This window comes from Gallus gallus, chromosome 19, assembly GCF_016699485.2.
Source record: "Gallus gallus isolate bGalGal1 chromosome 19, bGalGal1.mat.broiler.GRCg7b, whole genome shotgun sequence".
Taxonomy (NCBI): domain Eukaryota; kingdom Metazoa; phylum Chordata; class Aves; order Galliformes; family Phasianidae; genus Gallus; species Gallus gallus.
Window position 1 is genome coordinate 927,226 of NC_052550.1, and position 24,519 is coordinate 951,744.

The 24,519-nt window shown below is 45.9% G+C and overlaps 2 protein-coding genes across 2 annotated transcripts; one reads left to right on the top strand and one right to left on the bottom strand.

Moving 5' to 3' along the window:
• The first annotated feature begins 1,985 nt into the window (after positions 1-1,985).
• LPO (lactoperoxidase) lies at positions 1,986-16,137 on the top strand. The gene is made up of 13 exons (XM_015295913.4): positions 1,986-2,663; positions 3,155-3,232; positions 3,936-4,029; positions 4,588-4,763; positions 6,676-6,799; positions 7,880-8,009; positions 8,877-9,077; positions 9,164-9,479; positions 10,181-10,341; positions 10,510-10,762; positions 11,958-12,128; positions 13,264-13,501; positions 13,955-16,137. The coding sequence occupies exons 1-13, from the start codon at positions 2,609-2,611 to the stop codon at positions 14,175-14,177; spliced, it is 2,220 nt and encodes a 739-aa protein (XP_015151399.3). The 5' UTR covers positions 1,986-2,608; the 3' UTR covers positions 14,178-16,137.
• A 152-nt stretch (positions 16,138-16,289) lies between these two features.
• On the bottom strand, positions 16,290-22,284 carry AGPAT1 (1-acylglycerol-3-phosphate O-acyltransferase 1). The gene is made up of 6 exons (XM_001233845.5): positions 21,593-22,284; positions 20,624-20,757; positions 20,055-20,230; positions 19,542-19,637; positions 19,317-19,389; positions 16,290-18,143 (listed from the first exon to the last, which is right to left on the bottom strand). Exons 1-6 carry the CDS (start codon positions 21,775-21,777, stop codon positions 17,995-17,997), a joined length of 813 nt encoding a protein of 270 aa, XP_001233846.3. The 5' UTR covers positions 21,778-22,284; the 3' UTR covers positions 16,290-17,994.
• Positions 22,285-24,519: the final 2,235 nt, after the last annotated feature.

Consider the following 24,519-nt stretch of genomic DNA (forward strand, 5'->3'; position numbering starts at 1 on the left):
TGATTGAGATAGGCTAACTAATCAGTAATAATGCTCCGGTTCTCCATGCATCCTGAATGCTCTGCTGAACGGACTTCAGCCTTGATGGGCAGGCTAACCAGTTTTCTCTTGAAGCTCAAAAGATGGCATCAGAGCACTGCAACACCTAGCTGGAGGTGGGCAGCTGAAAGCCCTGGGTAACACAAGTGGACCTGGGCTGTGGTGCAGGACACATTCAATGTCATGCTTGCAGTGCAAAGGAAAGGTGACTCCAGCCACATTCTGCTTTATCATTTTGAATTTCGTTTTAGAGGAGGAAAAAAGGCATTGCATTTTCAGTTCCTGCAAACCTAACCTTCACCAATATATATGTGTGTCTGATTTAACATAATGTATGTTTGTTTGCAGTTTTCTTCCTTGTATTTTTTTAATTTATTTTGGCTTCGTAAGGTCTGTGAAAATATTTGAAGAGTAGGGAGGATTGGGTACTTAATCTCCTGGGATTTGCTTAGTTGATCATCCATAACAAGTTCCTCTTGAGTGTCAGTCTCCCCACAATAGCTGATACAGTGATCTCCATTATGATAATAAATAATAGTGATGAAGTGGGGAAGGGTTTGTTCTGAACAGTAATTGATTTCTGATCAAACAGAACAGCATTAATTCCTGGTACAGAATGAAGGACACTGAACAGGACTGATCTGGTACCTCTCTTCAGAAGGAGGAACTGGGAAATTCCATTAGTGCTTGGATACACTTCTCGCAGTGCTGACAGAGTGTCTGATTATTTAACTGCCAATCTGATGAGCAACTGTCAGCAATGACCTCTCAAGAAACCACACCAAGCCAATCAGGGCAGCAGGAGAAAGAAGAAGGTGCCACAGGAGAGCTCCAGTTGGCTCTGCTTCCAGTTATATTCTTTTAAGCAAATATAAAAAACCTGGTCTAGAAGAAAATATATCCTAGTGGATTTAAAACTACCTAAATAACCCATTATTCAGACATGAATTATCCCTGGATCTCTCTCAAACACTGCAGAGACGCTCCAGTCCACTAATGTCTGGTAGTTTTCTGCATGGAATAGAGTTAGATATGGTCGTAGGAGAGGAAAAGTCAACTGAGCCAACATGTTGTGTGGTTTGCAGAGAGGCTGTGGATGCCCCATCCTTGGAGACCCCCGAGGTCAGGGAATGGGGCTCTGAGTACTGATCAGGCTGAACATTGCAGGGGAGTTGGGATAGATGGCCTTGAAGGGTCCATTCCAACTCAAACAGTTCTATGATTTTGTGATTCTATGATTCTCAGATTCTCCTCCAACTTCTGTCAGCAGTTTGTAGTTCTGGTATACCCGACCCATATTGGTGTCATGGTGTTCAGTACATTTTGGAATGTTATTTCTCCCGTTAATGTGTCTGACCAGTCTCTGGACCCATCCTGTTCTCAAAGGTTTCACAGTTATTTGAAAACTGCTTTACTTTTGTCTATTTTGGACCCTGTATTTGGCAATTCCATTTGATGGCTTTAGTCCTTTTATCATCGGAAATTTGGGGCCCGTTGAGCTAGTGGCAAGCAGAGTTTATTACTCCACAATAACACACTTGCACTCACCCATCTCTTCAATCTGACCTTGAGCTGATATTATCAAGAGATTAAAGATGAACGCAGTATAGAAATATTGTTTGATGATGGTTCTTTCTTATCTTTCGAAATATTTGTCTTATTTCCAATTGATAATCTTTTGGCTCAAGTTATATGAGTTTGCACTTGTTCCTCATTCCCCAGTAGAATGCAGAGACAATCCACAGTGCAGCAGAAGTAGGGATTTCACATCCCCCAATGGTTTGGGCAGCCTGAAGGTGCTGCTTCTACACTGAAGAAGACAAGACTGTGGGTAGATTGCTGGAGGAAGGGCAGTACGTACCCCTCATTTTGGCACTCGGCTTTGCTTTAAGTTCTTCATCGCTGGTAAGGGGTGTTAAAGTGCATGCAAACTGTAAGTCAGTACTTCATCTTCCTTCTGGTAAATCGATGGGCTTCTCTAAGGGCTTGTTTGAGTCTAAAGAGTTGGTTACTTAAACTGAATTTAAACCAGAGTGCTCTTTTGTAGTGGCAATTATACCAGGCACGAGTGACTTTTGCTGCCATCAGCACTGTCTTTTGAAACAATCATCCTGACTGCTGTTCAAAGAAGTAAATTCTTTCTCTCACCCTCCTGTCTGCCCATGGAAGCGCAGCCCTTCCTCCTACTGCTCCATCGTGTTCTGTGCAACTGCATTGTTCTTTGTCCAGTCTTCGCCATCTACAAAGATCAGCATTGATTTTATTTTCATTTCCAAATCACTGCTGATCTGACTCCCTTTAACTGCCACTGCCATGGTTTACCTTCATAAAATTCAGATGGTCCCTTTCACCCAGTAGAAAAGAGCTCTGTGCCTTTATTCTTTTTCCCTTTTTAACTGGTTTGCCAAAAAGTAAGTCAACATCTACCAGAAAGGCATGGAGAAGTGTGCACCTTTCTTAATCCAGCCAAGCCAGGCAGCAGATATTTCCTTTTGGCTCAACCTGGTCCCAGGTTCTCCCCGTTTGGCCACTCCCAGGTCAGACCCAGCTGATTCCTGCCCTGCTGCAGATGCTATATAAGACTGGCTACTTTCCTAGTCTCACCAGTTCTGCAGAGATGTCAGGTAAGATCAGTGCTTCTTATTTCAAAATCTGTATTTAGCCATTTTGATGTTACTGCTACTGGTATTGATGCATTCCTTGGCTGAGCACAAGGAGATGAGAAGATAAGAGTAGAGCGTGAATAGCCAGTGCTAATCCTTACTTCCTCCTCCCAGCAGAGCTGAAACACACTTATTTTGGGAAGTGGGAAAAGGGAGCTCTCCTTCCTCCCCACTGCAACAGGTTCATTAGATCTTCCTTATTTTGCCTTTATTTCCTGTTTTAAACAGTTAAGATGTTGACAAAATGACTTTTATGTGTACAAATATAACTGCAATCTTTTGGTTAAGTGTCTCCTTCCAGGGAAGCCGCTCTGCCATTGTATGTATGCTATACATATACATATGTGCTGGAGGACCTGTGCTAGCACATCAGTCAATCCCTTCTGATGCTTCAGAGAATCCCTGCACATCCACTTACAGTGAACTGAAAATGATGTTGTGTTTCCCTCTAGGTATAAAACTGAGAATTGCTCTCCTAGGATCCCTCGTCACATCCTGCTTGGTTGGGGCATCAGACTCCTCGTTAAACAGTAATTTTCTGTTTCTCACTCTGCTGCTCTTTTGCTTGAAGAGGTGTGGTGTTGGGTGGGGGATTCAAGTCCAATCTCAGTCTGATTACCTAATTATAGTTTCAATATAGAATTGTAGAATCATTAAAGTTGAAAAAGATCTCCAAGATCACCAAGTCCAACCCATCCCATCGTGCCCACTGACTGTGTCCCTCAGTGGCACATCTCCTCAGTTCTTGAACACCTCCAGGGACATTGACTCTAAGGTATTTGAAATATGTCCAATATATTTGAAATTTACCCACTAACAGTGAAGTGCCTAAGAAGCTTATCTGTGTTGAGCCTTTCAAGGACATGAGTACCTTTTTATGGCAGGAAGACTGGTCACGGACCATATATTAGGTTTCTTCTATGCACAGCCCGAGTGAATATCCCTCTTTACAGAAAATACCTTGAATAAGAAAGGTGAAAGTTAACTCCCTAAAAACCCCTTGAAGTCAAAGGAGTCAAGTTTGACATGGATAATAAAGTATAATTTGGTGGTCATCTATAGTCCCATAACTTTCCAAGCCTCAGTGAGGTAGATGAGTGAGAGGAACACAGATAAAGGTATTAATGTAACACTAAACATATAGTGGGAATGTGATGCAGTGGGATGTAGAGCTTCTCGTGTACATACAATGTATCCTCAATTTCTGCTTTTTATCCCTCTCTTTTTGAGTAGAGGGCTCAGAAGTACTGTCAGACTCATTTATCCTGAAGAGCATTAGTGAAGCCAAGCAGCAGGTGGATGCAGCGTATTTACGAGCTCGGAAACAGTGAGTCCTTTTTTGCATGAAAGTTCTAACATTATCAAGCAGTAAGAGATAACCTATGAAGGCTGCCCCGAAAGTAATGCCTCCTGTTTTATGACATTGGCCCACAATGTCAGAGGTGGATGTTGGTGGTGTGGCAGTGCAGGTTGATCTCTGGGAAGGGGTCTCTCTCTACCAGTGATCGATGTGGCCAGGAACAGAAGCAACGTATCCAAGACTGTCTTCTGCTCAAAGAATATATACTGTAACATCCTAAACGTAAAATTCTATCCTGTCATTGAAAAACTCAGTTTACCACCAATACTTATAGCTTTACACGTAGATTAACAGGTCTCATTATGACAAGGATATAAAGCAAACCTGAAAGGAATCACAATGACTCATTTCCCAAAATTTTACTGAGAGAGGGAGGTGTGCAAATCTGAGGAGCAGTCAGGCTGCTGTAGAAGAGCACAGCGTTCCTGGGGACCTGCTGGTTCCATCATGTCTAAGTACACCAGCCCCACAGGGCAGAGGAGGTGTTTTCAGGGTAGGCAGCCCATGAGACTCTGTTCTGTTTAGCTTACAGCAAAAACTAAGGGAAGAGTTTCCCAGCCCGGTGGATTTCCTGAGGCACTTAAAGGATCCAGTAGGAAGAACCAGATCTGCAGTCCGTGCTGCCGACTACTTGGAAACTACTTTGAAGCTCCTCAAAAGAAAGCTGCAGCAGTCTGGGAGGATGAGATTCAACATTACAGGTAACGCGTTTTAGACCAAAATAGCTTGCTAACAAGAGAAAAGCTATCACAGCATGCATGTCAAAAAGCAGCTCTGCCATGGCCCAAGTAGCTGATTACAAAGCCCTGCCATGATCCTGATAACTGGTCAGGAAGCCCTTCCCCAGAGTCCCTGCTGGTGTCACTTGACTGAAGGGTGCAGTGTGTGCAGAGGCTGAAAGGTAACCGTGCTCAGAGGCAGACCCAGACCACCTGGTGTTTCACTCATCAGCTTTGGTGCTGCCCATCTCAGCTCCTGTCTTTGATGATAATACCAACCTAGGGTGAGTGGAACAGTAACAGGGTTGCTAAAAATCAGTGGGATAAATCTGGGGCTGAGCGCCAGGAGACTGCACCTTCTGAGCTGATCCACTGCTGATACACAAAAGTGTTTAGGCCTCAACTTAACAGGGAAAATCCAGGTGTTATCCAGATGTTGTATCTCCACAGTTCTGACCCAGCTCACAGCTCGCATCCTGTGCTAGAGAACAGGAAGGATCCACAGATGAGCAATTTCTTATCTATTGACTGAATGTTTCTGAGATATCAGATCCTTCCAGGGGTGCACATGGTACACCCTGCCTTCTTCCCAGTGGTTTAATTACTAGAACAAAGAAAAGAACTGTCACATAACCTTGCTGATTAGAGCTAAACCCTGCTACAGCTCAGGAGTGGTCTCTCTGGGCTCAGCTCTGTGCTGTAGAGCAGCTCCTCTGTGGATGGGGCTGCATCCATCAAGCTGACATGGACAATCTGTCAGTGTGAAAGACTACATTAGAGCTGAGCTCTATGGTGTCATCTCTCACTTCTAAACCTCACCATCCCACTACTAACTATGTCTCACATCTCATCAGTCCCTTTTCTTGGGGTGGGGTTTGTCCCAGCTGAAGTTGACTACACACGGGGTAAGTTTTGGGTTGAACAGCGGTTCATCAGAGAGGTAAAGGCACTTGGCTGAAGGTGTTTTAACCCACGCTCTTGGCAGCTGGCTGGGGAGAGAATCACAGAATGATTAAGGTTGGAAAAGACCTCTAAGATCCCCAAGTCCAACCCCAGCCCACCCCCACCATGCCCATAACCATGTCCCTCCATGGTTATCCACCCACATCTCCATGGTTCTCGAACACCTCCAGGAACAGTGACCATCACCTCCCTGGGCAGCTGTGCCACTGCAGCACAGACATACTGGACTCTCCACAAACTCTGCTCAACAGGGGTGGATTTAGCTACTAAAGCAGAGTGACTCTGGATGAGCTGATGGTATGTGGCACAGTGAGAGACTCAGAGGCAGAAGTTATTCTGGGGAATTCAGGTTCTGAATATCAGCTGGTTTACAGCATATTTTTGCATATGTGCTCTTATACCAATAAATGCCATGGAACTAATATCTGTCACAAAATTAGGATAAGTGAAGACCTCCATTTGCTAGGTGAGTCATGGCCTGAGCTCTGTCAATGTAACTGCCCCTAGGATAGTCTCTGGTTAACTCTGGGCACCTAAAGACAGTGCATGAACCTTCTTCATGGATAAGTCATTAAGCTCAGTCACTGAGCTCACTGAAGCCATTGGACATTTAAAATCCTTGAGAAGGAGCGTTACCTGGTGGGATTCTGTTGCTGACACTCAGTGCAGGCCCACTCTGTGATCCCCACCAAGGCTCTTCTGCTGCTGAGAGGTGAAGCAGACAGATTCTGTTGGTGACAGAATGTATTCCACAGCAAGAGTGCATTTTCTCCTGCTTTAAACTGGAGGGAGCTTGGAATAACATTAGATGCTGGTGCAGTGGGTGCTGACACTACTAATGATACAGAAAGTTTCAAACATCAGCTGAGAATGCTGAGAAGATAAAACACAATTTGTTAAGAGCAGATGTTTTACACCCTTTCTTTCGCAGACCTATTGGATAGGAAGCAGAAGGAGATGATTTCCAAAGAAACTGGCTGTGACTATCAGATCCGCTCCATTAAATGCCCAGAGGATGACACTTACCGGACTATTACTGGAGAGTGCAACAACAGGTAGGGCCTGTGATGTAACAGATGTTTCATTTCTGCCTTAGTACAGGCAGGAAAAAGGTTTCATGTCTTGAAAACATCAGGCTTGAGCCCATTGCTCTCCATGTGCTGCTTCCCAAGAACTTCATGGGAGTGGGGAAAGGTGAAAAGCTGAGGAACAAAGATCTGGGGCCCATGAAATTCAGCCCCTCTCTGTGCTTGAGACCCCAGAATACCACTCTATCTCTTCTGTGGTACAGCAGTATTAATTCCCTCAGCCACTGGGAGACATCACGCTTTGAGTCTGGTGAGAGTGCTGATGGTTAGATTTCAAACTTCACATGTCTTAGGCTGAGTACAGAAGCAATATTTTTAAAAGCGTGTGTCTCACGGGTGCTGTGAATATCAATACACCCCACCAAGTATGTCACTCTGTGACATGGGAACATTCTTAAAAGCTCTTGCTCAGCTTGAGATGCACAACATGAGATAGCACAGATATGTTCAGCGATTCTCTCACTGTGCATTCACACTTCAAATAAGGTCAATGATGCACTGGACCATAGCATTTGACCTGCAGTTAGAGGGTCCTCCAGGTTTGGACACCCCACAGTTCAAGAGGGGTGTGCAAAAACTGGGTAGGATTCAGCAGAGGACTTCCAAGATGATCAGTGGCCTCGGATGGACACAGGCATGGCTCCTCTGATAGTTGGTGATGGCCATACTGTGAGACTGTGAGTTTGTGTGGAGCAGCAGCAGAGACAGAGATGCTATGGAGATAGAAATTCCAAATAAAATTAATACGATGTCATCAGGAATCTTTTCGTGACGTTAAAAAGTTTATTTTTATCCACAGTAATTATCTTGGTATTGCTTACTTCTCAATATTTCCTGGCTATCACCCATGTTACTGGAGTGGTCAGATATGGACCAAGGGCTGCCAATCATGAGGGACATGGTCAGTGGGCAATATTGGTGGTAGGTGAAGAGTGGGCTGGATGATCTTAGAGGTCTTTTAAAACCTTAATGGTTCTCTGATTTATCTCTACGAGCCTGTTCACTTCTGAAATAATACTGGTATTGGCTTTTCTTCTGACGTTCCAGAAAGGAACCTCACTTGGGGGTTTCCAACCACGCATTTGCTCGATGGCTCCCAGCAGCATATGAAGACGGAGTGTCTGTTCCCAGAGGTGCAAGCGAAGGAAAGCTTTATAATGCATTTCCACTCCCACTGGTGAGAACAATTATTCTTGTCTGGATAACATTACTGAACTCTATCCTCACTGCACCCATTGGTTTGGAACATTGGCAACATCTAGAGTGTAAAATGAATCCTCTTCTGTGACCTCAGGTGCAAATTATTTTCTCAAGTTGAGATATGTCTTAGACTCATGTGCTTGTCAGAGACAGAGAAAAAATGATGCAAGTACTTCACTATGCAAAGCATGGGCAAGAGCAAAGTATTTTCCAAGGCATACATCCTGAGGTTGGGTGCAGGCAGCACCACGCTGTGCTCAGGTATGCCAGGATTTTTGTACAGAGAGTAAGATTGGAGTGTTCCTCATAGAACCCTTCAAATTGGAAGGGATCTTTAAAGGCCATCTGGCCCAACACCCCTGCAATGCACAGAGACACCCACAGCTCCACCAGTGCTCAGAGCCCCTCCAGTCTGACCTTGGGTGTCTGCAGGGACAGGGCACCACCACCTCTCTGGGTAACCTGTGCCTGTGCCTCACCTCCCTTTTGGCAAATACTTCTTCCTTATATCAAATCTAAATCTCCCTTCAGCCATCTTCTTGACTTTCTGGGTATATGCACATCCCTTAGGTTGAGCTCAGGCTAAGGGATGTGCATATGTGTCATATGAGGCTTGGCTGGGTGACCGTGGAGTTAAGACGGTGCTGCCAAAGGGCTGGAGGCTGTATATCACACCAGTTTAGGTCCAATTGGAACATGAGGTTGTTCTGTTTAATGCAATAATTAACTATTAAGGGCTCATTTGAGACCATCTTATCCATGGTCTCACAATGGGAGTTAGTCTGGGAGGTAACTTCCCCTTGGTACAGACAGTCACACACATCTCAATTTTGATTTTCTGCAGGTTCGAAAAGTGTCTAATGAAATTGCTCATACAGCCAATGAGAACATCACTCAAGATCAAGAGCTTTCTCTTTTCTTCATGCAGTGGGGCCAATGGGTCAACCACGACATAGACTTGGCCCCTTCCAGTGGCATGGGAGCGAACCCGGAGCTTCACTGCGATGCTGACTGCACCTTCAGGTCCCCTTGCTTCCCAATTAAGGTACCATGACTTCTGTTCCATCCCAGAACAAACAGACACAACCACAAGGCTTTCTCTGAGGCGTTACTTATCTTTATTTCCTTTAGTTCCCCCCCGATGACCCGCGGATGCTGAGATCAAATTCCTGCATGCCGTTCATCCAGTCGGCTTCCGTCTGCAATCCCCGGACGTTCACTCGCGAGCAGATCAATGCCGTCACCTCCTTCATTGATGCCAGCATGGTGTACGGCAGCGAGGAGTCTGTGGCAAAGAGCCTTAGGAATCAAACAAACCAGCTGGGTCTGATGGCTGTGAACCAGAATTTTACTGATGCTGGGTTGGAATTATTGCCCTTTGAGAACAAAACAAAAAGTGTTTGTGTACTCACAAACAAGAGCACGAACATCCCCTGCTTCAGAGCTGGTAAGGTGCATCTGTAGAACAATTTTGACTCTTTTGTTGCTCGTGAGAAGAGCCCTTTGGTGCACGAGGAGAGACTCAGTGTTTGTACCTTCAGCTGTTGGAGGGACTTCACCATGTGTCTCCCAGTTGCCTCCACCATTTCTGCTGAAAGCACATTCATAGATCTCTCAAAGGTGTTTATAACTTGAGGGAGCTGAGACAAATTTTCAAAACCAAACATTCATACAAAGGAAGATTGCTAGAAGCCATAAGGTACAAGAAGAAGACAGATATGAGATTGTCACAAAATGAGATATTTACAGCTGCTTCATGAACAAGTGCAATTTAGTTCAAATTGCCCAAAGCCCCTTCTCACCATCCCTGGGTGTGGAGATATGACAAGAAATGTGGAGATATGGCACTGAGGGACATGGTCAGTGAACAATATTGGTGGTAGGTGGGTGGCTGGACTGGGTGGTCTTAAAGGTCTTTTCCAGTCAATGATTCTATGGTTCTCCAATGGTTTTGGTTAAATTATTTGGAGAGGGAGAGAGAGAATGCTTGGTCTGTGCTGCAAAGAAATTTCTGGCATGACTGATGACTGCTAGAAAACTTAACAACAGGCAGTACTGCTAAGAATGCTACATATCTGCCCTGCCATCAAAATCTGCTGTGGAAATATAAAGCAGTTGACCAATTTCCTAAAACACTTTCATTTGTAGGTGACAAACGGGTAACAGAGAACTTGGGACTTTCTGCTCTGCACACTGTCTTTCTCCGAGAGCACAATCGCCTGGTTACAAAGCTGGGGAAGTTAAATCCTCACTGGGATGGAGAAAAGCTTTACCAGGAGAGTCGAAACATCATAGCTGCCATGACCCAGGTAGTGACCAATGCTCATCTTAGAAATCTTTTTCCTCCTGCAAATGCAGCAAAATAATCCTTTGAAGAACTCAGGGAGATTGCCAGTTCTCTTTGAATTTAATGTCACTTCTGCTGCAGCTGCTGATTGTTTGATCTACTTTTATGTTTGTTTTTTTTTTTTTTTCAGATAATAACATACAGAGATTATCTACCACTTCTGCTTGCAGAGGAGACCAGCAAGTGGATACCCTTGTACAGCGGCTACCATGAGACTGTGGATCCGACAGTGTCAAATGTTTTCTCCCTGGCCTTCCGATTTGGTCATACCTCAGTGCAGCCTTTTGTATCCCGTTTAGATGACAGCTTTCAGCCTATGGGTTCACTTCCCCACGTCCCTCTCCATCTGACGTTTTGTGCATCATGGAGAATTATAATGGAAGGTAAGAACTCAGGGCTGCCAGCAGTCCTGATTTGGTCCTGAAGTAGACTCTCAGGTGCAGAGATGCTGGTAAGACACTCGAGCATAGACTCACAAAAATTAGAACCATTTATTTAATTGGTTTCACCACTTATCATGCCATTCATCTTGGAAGCAGACATTTCTCCCCAAGAGGCTCAGTGGTCTCCTAGATGTGGGACATCAGGACAGTCCTGTAGAACTGTCTCCAAATGCAGCCCAACAACACTGGCCCTGCACTGTAGCCAGGTGGAGCCCTGCCAAAAGCTGTATGTTGTAATATTCAAGCCATTGAATGCTACCGAGCACCAACTCCAACCATGAGAAGCCATTTCAGATTTTCCATCAGAACACATAATTCTGTACCTTCTTTCACACTGCCAAGTATCACTCAGTCAAAATGTAGGCCAGTGAAAACAAATTGTTTATATCCTTCTGTAACTGGTAGAGATTGTCAGAGGGTAATGCATCCAATCCAGCTGAGCTTAGATGGGATAACTGCTTTCTGATGATGGCCCTCCCTCTCCATGACTTTAAAGGGAGTTGTAGGATCCAGCTCTTAGACAGTTAATGTCTTCAGGCATGAATCTTCCCAAGAAAGATGGTTGCCTCTTCCAAAATGAATTATCTTACTATAGAAAATATTCTGAAGTATACAAATTCAGTCATTTTTGCTGTGTTTTAGTGGTTCTGTCTTCTTAATGGCTATGAAAAATACATACAAAAACAGACAAAAACTGATTTCAGTTTCACATTTCACGTTCTAAAACATATTTGCCAACTGATACGTCATTCTAAAGAAAAACAAAATGCTAAACAAAACATTGGATAGAACCCCATGCATCAGAACTTGCTGGGAGCTGACTGGTTGAGGAGCAGCTCAGCAGAAGAGGACTGGGAGGTCCTGGCGGGTAACAAGTGGATGTATGTATGCAGAATAGAAGGCTGAGGGAATGGGAGAAGTAGGCAGTATAGTTGCCAAGGGGAAGCCTCATCAACTGGGTTTTGCAGATTCACATATACGCACTTTCATGTGTTGGAATGGAAATGTGAATCTAGGTGAGCACACTGCTCAGAGTAGAAGAAACATCTAACACAGCACTGCTCCGTCTGCTTGAAAGAGACCACCAAAGTTGGAACTTGGCAAGAAGTCTCTTTTTGATCTGCAATGAATACAGGTGGCATCGACCCACTGATACGTGGCATGGTGGTTGATCATGCAAAACTGATGAAACAGAATCAAATGCTCATTGAGGAGCTCCAGAACCACCTTTTTGAACAAACAGAGATAATGGGTCTGGATCTAGCAGCTCTGAACTTGCAGCGGGGAAGAGACCACGGACTTCCAGGTAAGGAGACTCTAGGCCTGTCCTGTGGACAATACTCCTTTTCCTTTACTGGTTATAGCATCTCTGTGAATGTAGACCTGTGGGGGGAAAAAAAAATGATACTTTGATTTGAGATGGCAGTCAGATTCAGAGAAGGAGAGGTCTTTATATTGTAAAGATCTTTCTCTGGGGGATTTACAAAGAGTGTAAGAAGGACTTGAGAGGCAAACGTGATATTTGGAAAAATTTGTTAAAGATGGGTAGAAGCAATGGTGTACTGCAAAGAAAGAGTGAGGGGTAGAGCAGATACAGTCCCAATTGACCGAGCTCAGTTTTCACATGAGCTCAACAAAGCATATGCTCTTTGCCCACCAAGACTTGTTTCATGTTTTCAGACAACCCACAGCTCTGAACAGAAGTGGCATGCACCCTTGGTGGTAATTGCCTCCACGTGCTGCAGAGGAATGGGTGTTTTGGGGGTAAGCACAACCCCAGAGGTGCTATTTGCTAGGTTTTTAATCCTAGAAATGTTGCCTCCCAAAACTGTAAGAACAGGTCCAGTCATGCTCAGCACCAAGTGGCTTGAATTGGCGGGTTATGCTGAACCAGTGGCAGAGCATACAGACCCAAAATATTCGTTTAGTGTATGCATTCCTTAAAAGGCATTTGAAAACCCTAACTCTAACCCTAACCTTAACCCCAAACCTCAACATAACCCTAAAACTAACCCAGACTCTAGCAGCAATAGTAACCCTAACCCTAAATCCCAACCCTAAACCTAATGAAAACCCTAACCCTGATCCTAAAACAAACCCATACCCTAAATCTTAAAGGTAACCATCACCCCAGCCCAGAAACACTAACCCTAACCCAAACAAAACCCTAACCCTGCACCAAATCATAACCCTAAGCCTAATCCTAACACTACTCAAACCAAACCCTAACCCCAACTCTAATCCTAACCCTAACACTAAACCTTAACCCTAACATAGCATTTGTTGTGACTGTTTCTATCTAGCTAAGAACGTCTTCCAGAACCTTTAGAACCATAGGAAGATGCAGACGCTGCTGAGGGTAGTGGGGCTTGTTTAGCTCTTAGCCTAGGCAGACAGGTGGACAGCATGGCCTCTGAGCAGCTTCTGTCCCCGTTTCGCAGGTTACAATGCCTGGAGGCGCTTCTGTGGGCTCTCCCAGCCTCAAACAGTGGATGAGCTCTCTGAGGTGCTGGGCAATACCGAACTGACCAAGAAGCTCATGGACCTGTATGGGACACCGGATAATATTGACCTCTGGATTGGGGCAATTGCAGAGCCCTTAATTCCCCGTGGCAGAGTTGGGCCCCTCCTGGCTTGCATCATTGGCACTCAGTTCAGGAACTTGCGTGATGGAGACAGGTAGGTAGCTCTGGGAGCGTGCCATCCCCACCCCACGGCCAACGTATCACTGAGCACTTGCAGCAGGGCTCGCACTTTGGTTTTAGCCTCGATTGCCAAAGGGCTCTTTCTTAACAGCTGATTTGTAGAGACACACATGGCTGAGGAATGCCAGCTCCAGCCCATGGGTGATCTGCAGTAATCTCTGCCTGAGGTGACATCTGCTCTCAGGGTACTAATGGGAAGGATCAATCCCTGTGTCCTAGTTAGGCTATGTTAAAGAGGCAGCCTCTTTGCACAGGCAGATGAGTACGGCAGAATTCAGACTTCTTTCCAAAGGGTTGTGCCTACTGCCTGATGGATGAAGGTGGATCTGAGCAGAGATTCACCTGGGCCAGGTGTCTATTTTGGGAAATAACCAGCACTTGACACCTTCAAGGACACTGTAAGTTGCTTCTGAAAATATCCTTGCAGGTTCTGGTGGGAAAACCCAGGAGTTTTCACTCCGCAGCAGTTGGAAGAACTGACAAAAATCTCCATGTCAAGAGTGATTTGCGACAATACCTGTATCAAAAAGTTACCCAGGGACATGTTCAGGGCCAGCAGTCCCGAGAACTTTGTTGACTGCCATGAGATTGACATGCTCGATCTCTCAGCCTGGAAAGATGAGCCTGAGAGGGGCAGCAAAGGTACGTAGGAGATTTCCCTTGTTCAAATGCTCTCCAAGAAAGAATATAAAAGAATTAAGAAAGAAGGAAAAGAATTAAGGTCATCGTGGTGATCCTGCCCCCAGGCACACTTTGACCATCCTTTCAGCCCCACTCAGACTGCCATCAGCCTGATCTCCTTGCAGCCTGATATCCTTGGAGGATAACTCTTCCTCTTCAACCAGATGGAAAATCCCTGACAATCCAATCTGTCTGAGTCCCTGTGAATGTGTCCTTCCCTCGAGCAATGTACTTCAAGTCAGGTAATCTATTCCAGCATAGCTTGAGTCTTTACAGGAAAGATGTCCATGAAGAAATCAGCCAGGATTACTCAATCTGCTTCAAACTTCTTCTCTGCCAGACTAAGTCTTTGCATTTCCCTTGCCTTCCCTAAAGCTTCACAGTATTTTGAGGAGTATTTGGAGCTATTTTGACAATGCGTGGCCTGACACAACAGTAGTCTAACACTCACAGCCATGATTATGACACAAGACAGTACAGGAGTGCCTTTATATATAGAACAGCCAACTACATGTGTCCTCTTACTGACGTACTTTGGCATAAGCTCTTCCAGCTGGAAATGGATGTGAAGAGAACAGAAGTTTGCAGAAGACCCAGCAGGAGGAGTTTTTCCTTCTAGCAACCCACATATGGATTATCACGCTGGGATTGCCTGCGTTGTCCTTCTGCACGGAGCACAGATATCTCCATGCAGTTCCCATGGTCGGTTTCATTCACAGTATGTGAGAGGGATACCACTATGTGAGAAAGACATTGGGTGTGAGGGCTGAATTGTGGTGACTGCTTTGGGAACCTAACTGAGGTGTCACTTCCCTTCCCTCTGAACAGTAGCAGCTTCCTGATTGGTTTATGAACTTCATCTTATGGTCAGTGAAACGTTGAGCTGCTTCCTGTGACCTTTTTATCACCAGGCTGGGAGGAAGCTGAGCTGCCTTTGCATAACCCGGCAGCAGTGAAATTGCAGGGCACTGAAAACCAACAGCTCAGAGTGAAACTTCCTCAAGCACCATGAGTTTGTCCCAAAAAACACAATCCCAAAGGGCCTTCAGGTCCCAGGTCACCAAAGGTACTTTTTGACCACAGTGTCTCAGAGGTGAAACAAGACACAGCTGAACCAGGCTATCTGCCATGGTGTTCCCACTGGCCTATTGCTATTTTAAGCTATGCAGTCACATAGAAATATGGAGAGAAGTAGTTGTCCAGCAAAGACTTTCTGATGCTCAGTAGCCCTTTCTGCTTCATGGGCAGTTTCTAATCCTGCTCTTGCGACCAGTTCTGGAAACTCCTAATGATGGCACAATCTGCTGCCCATACCTTGTGCTGAGCCAACTGCTGCTGATGGAGGCTCTGGCATGTGCTTCCCAGAGAGGAGCTCAAGACTGAGTCTACTGTTGCGTTTGCTCTACTGTGATGGGATTATCCCATGGATGTGTAAAACAGTGCAATCCTTCATGCAGTGCAGTGATGTTTGGTCATCCCTTGCTCTAAGACTGGTCAGGGTTTTACAAGACTCTGTTAGGTGCTCTATGTTTTTATGAATGTTAAAGGCACAGCCAAAGCAGATGGTTTCTACACCTTGTTGTGAAGGGGTGGCAAATCTGGAAGCCAAAGCGCTTGCATGAAACAGGTTTCAAATGTTGTCCTTGATTTTAATCTCTTAATTACAGTTTATTACACACTAATTTAGCCTTTAAATTAAATTCCTTATTCTGCGCCCCGCTCAGAGTTTAGCAAATTCATGTAATCTTTATCACAACACCTGTCATGTCCTTCTTTTGCACAAAAGCATAATTCTGGGGGCTGTTTCTGGTTCACAGTGAGATTTCAGTCTCTGAAGACACTGGAGAATTGCAGCTGCATTTTGAAGCACAGAGACATTAATAAAATACTTAATAAAATACTAATTGCACTCACTGACCTTTGGCATCGACTTTGGCACATCAGACATCTGTCCCAAAACTTGAAGAGCTGCTGTCTATTCCAGGCCATGGCCACCAAGTTGGCCCATGCTCAAACACAAACCACTTCTACTTTTTAATCACAATACAGCCCATGGTTTAAAGAAGCTCAGCACCTGAAACTCGAGCTTTTAAAATGTATTTATTTCATATCTTATTGGCACTCTGTTCTCCCTCACCTCCAACAGAAACTCTGTTGAGGACGTAGAGAAGACAGGGAAAAAACAGGAAGCTTCCAGAAATCAGGAGCTGCAGCTCCCATAGCGGATGTGGATCGAAAAATACATTGTGTAAAAAAATAATGAGATTTTCAGGGCAAGACAAGGGCTTCAGGTGATGTATTTCTGCAGTTTGCCTCTGACCTCTAAGTCCTGTGGACACATTCCCTTCATGCTTTCAAGATCTGACCAATCATGGAACACAAAACCTCCCTTTGTGTAAAAGGAGAGGCAAGGGACCTTCTAACTGCAAGACAAGCAATTGCTGAGGCAGAATGGCCACGGGCTCTGGGATAAATGCCTCCATCTTGTTGGCTTTTAGTGAGAAAAGGTGATCAAGCACACAGCAATGGTCACAGTAAAGATCCACCTCTGCCTGGGTTCCAAGATGGAGAGAAGCTCTCAGGGTTAAGATTACAAAGTATTGTCCAGTTGTCCATTGAGTCCATCCATAGAGCTCAGGCAGCACAGTTCTCAGGAAGGAAGGTGACCACCATTTCAACACTTCTACTTAAATGTTCTTCTTCTTTCTGTGGGCTTTTCTTTTTTTGACACGGTCCACCACAACATCCTTCTCTCCAAATTGGAAAGGTAGGGACTGGGTGGGTGGACTGTGCAATGGATGAGCAACTGGTTGTGAGACCATACCCAGAGAGTGGTGGTCAATATGACGAGTGATGAGCGATGTCCCTTACGGGTCAGTGCTGGGACTGGAGCTCTTTATAGCCTCCATCAATGACATTAACAGTGGGATCGAGTGCACCCTCAGCAGTTAATGGATCACACCAGACTGTGTGGTGTGGTCAATGTGCCTGAGGCATGGGATGCCATCCAGAGAGACCTGGACAGGATAAACGGTGGGCACCTGCACCTGGGTCATGGCAACCCCTGCTATCAGTACAAGCTGGGGGGTGTAGGGATGGAGCACAGCTCTGCCAAAAAGGACCTGGGTGTACTGGTGGGTGGCAGCTGGGCACGAGCCAGCAGCGTGCCCTCACAGCCCAGAAAGCCAACCGTCCCCTGGGTGCATCCAAGGCAGTGTGGCCAGCAGGGCAGGGAGGGGATCTGCTCCTCTGCTCTGCACTGTGACATCTCCTGGAGCACTGCACGCAGGTGGGGAGTGCTCAGCACAGGAGAGACATGGAGCTGTTGGAGTGTGTCCAGAGGAGAGCCACAAAAATGATGGAACACATCCCTACAAGGACAGGCTGAGAGCTGGGCTGTGCAGCATGGAGAGGAGAAGGCTCTGGGAAGAGCCGAGAGTGGCCTTCAGTATCAAAAGGGGCTGTAAGAAAGGGGATGGAGTCTTTAGCTGGGGCTGTTGTGACAGGACAAGAAGGGAGATTTAGATTGGATACAAGGAGAAAGATCTGTACAGTAAGGGCGGTGAGGCACTGGCACAGGTTGCCCAGAGATATGGTGGGTGCCCCATCCCTGCAGACACCCAACGTTAGGTTGGAGGGGCTCTGAGCACTGATGGGGCTGTGGGTGTTGGACCAGATGGCTCTAAGAGTCCCTTCCAAATCAAATGATTCCATGCTTTTGCCTATCCCTGTCAGGCTTGCAGTCCTTTGAGTTTTCTGCTTCCAGGCCTTTTTGTGGTTGTGGGGTCATTCATGGGAACCCCCATTTGTCATTCCTGATATCCTCTGATAGGCATTCATCATGGAGTCACGGACCTGCTCGGTGAGCTTGGGAACATCATCTGAGCTCAGGCCAACGGTCTCCACTGGTGGTAAGATCTGGATGGTGCTTGTCCCTGGAAGAGCAAGACAGGAGGGTCAGGGGTGGGGAGTGATGTAAGACAGCATAGAAGATGTAGCAGAGCAACTGGTGTAAGCCAAGGAGCAAGATAGAAATAGGTGCAAGACATTATTTCACACACCAACATTTGTGTAGCAACCCAGATGCACATAGCAAAAACCCAAATCAGACTTTCCCTGTCCATAGAGACCACAATGCACAAATGTCTGAGTACATCCAATGCAAAACAAACAAACAAACAAACAAAAACAAACAAACAAACAAACAAAAACAAACCAACATGTGGAATGGAGGAAAGAAGTCACCCATCATATGGTAGCCCTAGACCTCAGAGTCTGACTAAATCAGAGCAAAGAGAATGAGAGGTCTGTAGCACAATGCATGCAAACTGGTCATGCTCTGATCTATGTATACTGAATTCACCAGAGTTCTTTATTTTAGAAATGCTCTTTGGGATGAGAGAAACCATGTTAGAAATCCTTGGTTTGCTGAGATGTGTCTTATCTATCTCAGGAGGCACGGACTGGTGCAGACAGGAAGAATGAACTAGGGAGTTGTCCTCACTTTTCAACATCTTTGCGTGCCTTTACACGCATGATAGGAAATAAGATCCAGAAACTTTGCTGGCAGAGCGTTGCAGAGATGGTGAACTGAAGCATGGAGAAGAGCTTCCCAAAAGAGGAGGGCATAAACCCATGAAACGCATTAAACAGTTGGAACCCCTGCTCGTGCTCCCATCAAACTGCCAGCAGGGGAATGCTTCCAGGACTGAAAGGTTTCTTGCATGGCCAGCAGAGGACAGAATAGCCCCAGTGGGAGAAAGCTGAGTAGAAACGGAGTGTTTAACTTTCTCTTCGAGGTGTCTGCCTTCAAGGGAATGACTACAGAAGTACAAATGATGTCAGTAAAGAGAATTTCAGCTGCAAGTCCTGCTCCTAGGAAAGAGCATGGGCTGGCCTAGGGCAGGGTAGGAAGTGGCAGAAGCCCATTTTGGGTTGGCATCAGGGAAGAAAGAGGGCTGCTTTTCTCTGTAGGAAAATGAAAGATTTTTTTCTACCTTTTCCCTTTGGAGACCAAGACTCTGCCCCCACATAGCACATGGTTCTCTCCCACCGACATCACGGCTCCTCCAAGGCTATGCAAGCACCCAGCCCCAGGTGATCCTCACCTGATGTGAATCTCTTCTCCTTCTGGCTGTAGAAGCTGTTGTAGGAAGAGATCACTACAGGAACAATGGGAACCTGTGGGGAAGCAGTCTACAGTGAGTGAATCTACAAATTGCCCTGTACCACCTGCAGGCTACTGGATGGGTGCTCAGTCCAAAGGGAAGTGAGGGACCAGGTTGCTGGTGGTCAAACTGCATCCCAAGGGGCAGGAGGAAGGCAGCTCTCACCTGGGCTCTCACGGCCAACTGGAAGGCCCCACGTTTGAATGGCAGCATGGAGCCACTGTGATTGCGAGTTCCTTCAGGGAAGATCAAGACATGGAACTGCAGGAGGGAGAAGACATTGAGATGGAAGCATCTCCAGTTGCTATTCTAAATCACTGCACAGACATAGAATCATAAAGACTGGAAAAGACCCCTAAAACCATCCATTCCAACTGTCCACCCACCACCAATATTGCCCACTAAACCACAAATGTAAGTACCACATCTACATGTTTCTTGAACACTTCCAGGGATGGTGACTCCACCACATACTCTTCTGGGACTGATCTGTCTGCTCCCGACTATGCAGAGGCATTCACTTCCTCCACCTCAAGCACTTTCTGGGCCCAAAGCACAGCTAACCCACCAGAGGTTCTGCTCAGTGCAGAGTCCAAAGAACTAAATCACCTTCCAGCCACATCAAGGTTAACATTTCCCAGCGCCTCCCGCTCTCCACAAGAAGTCTTTCCCACTCACATTATCTTTGCGCATGGTGTGTGCCATCTCTGTCAGGACAGCGATGGACTCTTCCCTCTTCTTGCGGTCAATGAATACGATGCCCGAAAACCAGCATGCGAGGCCAAAGGGGCCCATGTACAGTATTTCCTTCTTTCCAATGGGCACACAGCGATTTGGTATCATCTGCATAATCACTGGAAGAGAAGGACAAGGACAGAAAATGTTTTCATCTACACAAGGTTCCCTCCAGCCCTGTGCTTTGGGGAACATCATGCTTGCAGCCCCCACCCAACGACAAGATGTTGGAAAAGGGATTTGGGGCATCTGCAGACCAACCTCCCACTCAGAGCTTTTGCCAACACTGAATAACCTGAATAACCGTGACACCACTGTGGTCTGCTGATGTTCTCATCCCAGCTCTGTTGGAAAGGATGAGTGAAGTTTCTTTAGCAATGCTGTGTTGTTCTGCCTCAGAACACACCCTGGGCTTGGGGCTAAGTGGGAAGGACTTTATAGCAGCCTGTGCTATTAGAGATTTCATAACTATGCAGCAAGGAGGAGAAGGCAGGATCAGGTTCCCCAGGTACCCATAACGTCCAGGGAGTTCTGGTGATTCAACACAAGTACACAAGGCTTCTTAGTCCTGAGGTTCTCCTTGCCCTTCACCACAATCTTGACACCAAGGGCATATTTGACTGTAAGAATCGCCGTGCGCAGAATCCTGGAAAAGGGGAACAGATGTGAGCTAAAGAGAAACTAAAATTGAGCAAAGGAACCAAGCACGAGTCTTCCAGACCAGGCCACCTCACAGACTTCTCCCGAGGAGCTGCCTGTTTGTCCATAGTCCCAGATTTGACTTGTCTGTCTGGGAGAAAAGCAACAAGGATGGTCCTCTAGCTGCCATTGGAGAAAACAAATACAGCTGGCAGGTTTTCTTTGGGGTATGTTAGACCAATGGCCGAGCAACTCCAAATACCACAGTTGTGTACATCAGCTGAATATCAGCCCATATATTTGAATATAATGCCCAAATTCATAGTGCACCTGTTTGTACTCTACTCTGCTGCCCAACTTACTGAGTTGTGTGTATGGGCTGCAGTAAACCTGCCATGCACCTGGCACCCCTGTTACCTGAATAGTGGGAAGAGAGATGATTTTACCACTGGAGGACAGGCAGACTTTGGAAAAATAAAGAAAAAATGTCAGGCACAAAAGTCAAGAACTGAAGAAAATTTCTTAAGGTGAAAAGCTGAGGCTCAGAGAGGAGAGAGAGTTGGGATCTTGCTCTGCAGCATACGCCTTCTGGCGGAGTGAATCCTGCCTCTGTAGCACTTCAGGAGGCCACAAAGTGCTGGGCTGTTGTGTGGCACAGGTGACCCCAGCTTCCACCAAACCCAATGCCCCAAAACCTGTGCATTAATGTGCACTGCTGCTAATGGCATGCCAGCATCCAACTAATTCCTCCCCACCACAGCACAGCTCCCAGGACCCTCCCATGCAGAGTACAAGCTTCTCCCATTAACGCCCAGAGCACAAAGAGGCTACAGACAACTTACTTTATGTTTTCAAAGCTGCGACCACGAGGAAGAGCAAGGATAACAACCAGAAAGCTGATGGTGAAGATCCACACCTGGTAGAAGGTCATCTTGAAGAAGTATTTGAATGTAGGGTACCTCCAGCAAAGGATTAGAACTGCAATGAGCAGAAAAGTAAATGGGTAGTGAAGAAGCAATAGCTCCATCCTTCAGCCCAGAGTCAACCAGAGGAGCGTTGCACAGTGCAGTAAATGAGCAAATGACACTCGATGTTGTGGAGGAGAGTTTAGATTCGTCTGATCATTACGTGTAGGCGGTGCAGTGGTGGAATGAGATCTGGGAGAGATGCTTCTGCAAGGCTGGAGCTCCCAATGAAAATAACCATGGAAAGCTGGTTTATCAAGGGAGCTGCAGAGCTGCTGTGTGTGGGAGCTGGCTGGCAAGCAGAGGCAAACATGCAATAGCAAGGCTCTGTAACGTGGAGGGTGTGTACATGGCTGTGGGCTGGCTGAACGCCACGTGCCTGGGGACACAGCCCTCCTTTAGGTTGGATATTGGGAAAAACTTAGCTGAAAGAATGGTGCTGCAGTGGCACAGCTGCCCAGGGAGGTGGTGGGGTCATCGTCCGTGGAGGTGTTCCAGAGCCTTGGGGATGTGGCACTGAGGGACGTGGCCAGCGGGCAGTATTGGTGGTAAGTGGACAGTCGGACTGGGTGATCTTAGAGGTCTTTTCCAACCTCAATGATTCTGTGATTTTATGATTCTATAGGGCAGGAGCCTTCTGTGTCAAGCTCTGTGCATAAGAACTGTGAGCTGCAAGAGGTCTCAGAAACCAGAAATCAGTATCATGGAGAAAAGTAAGAGAAATGCAGTGATCACAGCACAGCTCCTGCCCCACACATACGGGCATTAGAGGCACTGGGCTCAGCAATTGGACATTCTCAGCTGGAGTGGGAAAAGTGACAAAAAATGCCATGTGTCTAGACAGAAAGATAAACTAAGTGACTTTTCCATGGCCAGAGGCAGGCATGTGTTCAGACAGCATGTCCATATGTGAAGAGGTAAATCAGGGTATTGCAAGTAGAATCTGGGAGTGCTCTGACAGTATTTCAGCTCCTAGAGAGTGAGCATGAAAAGGATCTGTGCAATGGGACTGAAGAACAAAAGCAATTTGGTGGATTAACAATGATAAATTCCAAACAGTACCCAGATCTACAGATTCTCAAAGGACCTTCAGGGGACCCCTAAAACCATAGCAGATGTCACTTACAGCCTAAAGAATGGAATTAAACCCGTGAGAATAATAGAACAGAAAACTCAGCAGCAACTCATGAGGAGTAGAAAGGCATGATAACAGAGTGAGGCACTGGTTGTGCTCCCTGTTCCCTGGGCTTACCCAGTAACTCTGCCTGCTTTTCATGGGAAAACTGGAGATAAGTGACTGCTCAAGGATTTTTGGTAACCACAGGAGGCAGCCAAAGCAAAGCATTTCAGCCACAGCCTCCTCACCGCTCTGTTTGCTGTTGCAGAGTTGGGCACCCAGGACACGAATACACACCTAACGCCTATTAACGTCGTCCTGTCCCATACTAACCCTATCCAGATCAGTGATGGTCTTTCACACTTCGGTGGAGGCTGAGTTGATGAGCAATTTTTTCATCCTGATCTACCAGGAGACCAGTTCCTATAATGTAATGCCCGTGAAAGGGACCAATCTCAAAAACATGTCAGATAAGCAAGACCGTGCAAGGCTGTTGGATACGTGAGACTTTCAGCAGTTGGTGTCTCTTATGAGTATGGGAAAATGCAAGAGGTAATAAAAGTGATGCCATTCCTAACTCCCAGTGGAGGGATAATCAGTTCACTTAGACTCCAAACCCACTGATACTAAAATCCTCTGATATAATTTCCTTCTGTTGTAAGGATCTGTTGGACCAAGACCCATCACGGTACCATTCCAAAAGGTCCTGCATAACCTTCCAGGTGTTTTCAGAAATGACAGCTCTAATGAAGCTCCTGACCTTCAGACTAAACATACCTGTGTTCAGCTGACTCCCATTTCCCTCTCGGTCTTTGAAACCTCTTCAGAGAAATTTAAATGCATCTTATGTAGGGGGAGGAGGGTCTTGATTGTACTATGAGCTTTCATCAAGAAGCTTCAATGACTCTGACTCACAACTCTGCTAAGCCAAACAGTGGTCAGAAGATGATGTCTAATGTCATGCAAAAAGATTAAGAAAATTAACTTGTTCACAGCAAGCACATGAATTATAGAATCATAGAATCACAGAATCATTAAGGTTGGAAAAGACCTCTAAGGTCATCCAGTCCAACCATCCACCAATACTGCCCACTGACCATGTCCCTAAGTACTATATCTGCCCTTTCCTTGAACACCTCCAGGGTGACTCCATCACATCCCTGGGCAGACTGTGCCAATGCGACACCACTCTTTTGGAGGAGTTTTCCCTAACGTTGAACCTGAACCTCTACTGGCACAGCCTGAGGCCGTTCCCTCTCATCCTCTCACTAGTTACCCAAAGACTTTAAAGGCTTAAAAGAGATCTGACTGCTGTCAGTAAAGCAAACCTGGACAGAGGAGTTAAGTCAAAGATCACGATTGACTTCTAAGTGAGAAAGGAATTATTTCAAGGTGAAATCAGAGGACTGGATCCTGGAATGGGGGTGATTCCCACTGGAAACTGCTGGCACAAATTTCTCCACTGGAACAGATTGGAACAAGTGATCAAAAGGCGAAGTACTGGGACTGCTCACTGCCAGGGACAACACCAGTCCTCAAAAGGAGAGTGGTACTAAAGGGAACTCAGCTATACAGACGTCAACACTGATGTTAAAAGCCTTGAAAGGAATGCAGAATAAATATATTAGAGAAGGGAGATGAAAGAAGCTGTACTTATGCTCCAGCTGTAGCTCAGTGATGAATCCAC

Excerpts from the sequence above, each read along its gene's own strand:
- LPO (XM_015295913.4), top strand. The coding sequence starts at position 2,609 with ATGCTATATAAGACTGGCTACTTTCCTAGTCTCACCAGTTCTGCAGAG. Across the intron at positions 8,010-8,876 it reads ATGCATTTCCACTCCCACTG|GTTCGAAAAGTGTCTAATGA; the intron begins GTGAGAACAATT and ends GATTTTCTGCAG. Across the intron at positions 10,763-11,957 it reads ATGGAGAATTATAATGGAAG|GTGGCATCGACCCACTGATA; the intron begins GTAAGAACTCAG and ends CAATGAATACAG.
- AGPAT1 (XM_001233845.5), bottom strand. The coding sequence starts at position 21,777 with ATGGAGCTATTGCTTCTTCACTACCCATTTACTTTTCTGCTCATTGCA. Across the intron at positions 20,231-20,623 it reads GAACTCCCTGGACGTTATGG|TGATTATGCAGATGATACCA; the intron begins GTACCTGGGGAA and ends CTTCTCTTCCAG. Across the intron at positions 19,638-20,054 it reads ACACCATGCGCAAAGATAAT|TTCCATGTCTTGATCTTCCC; the intron begins GTGAGTGGGAAA and ends TCCCTCCTGCAG.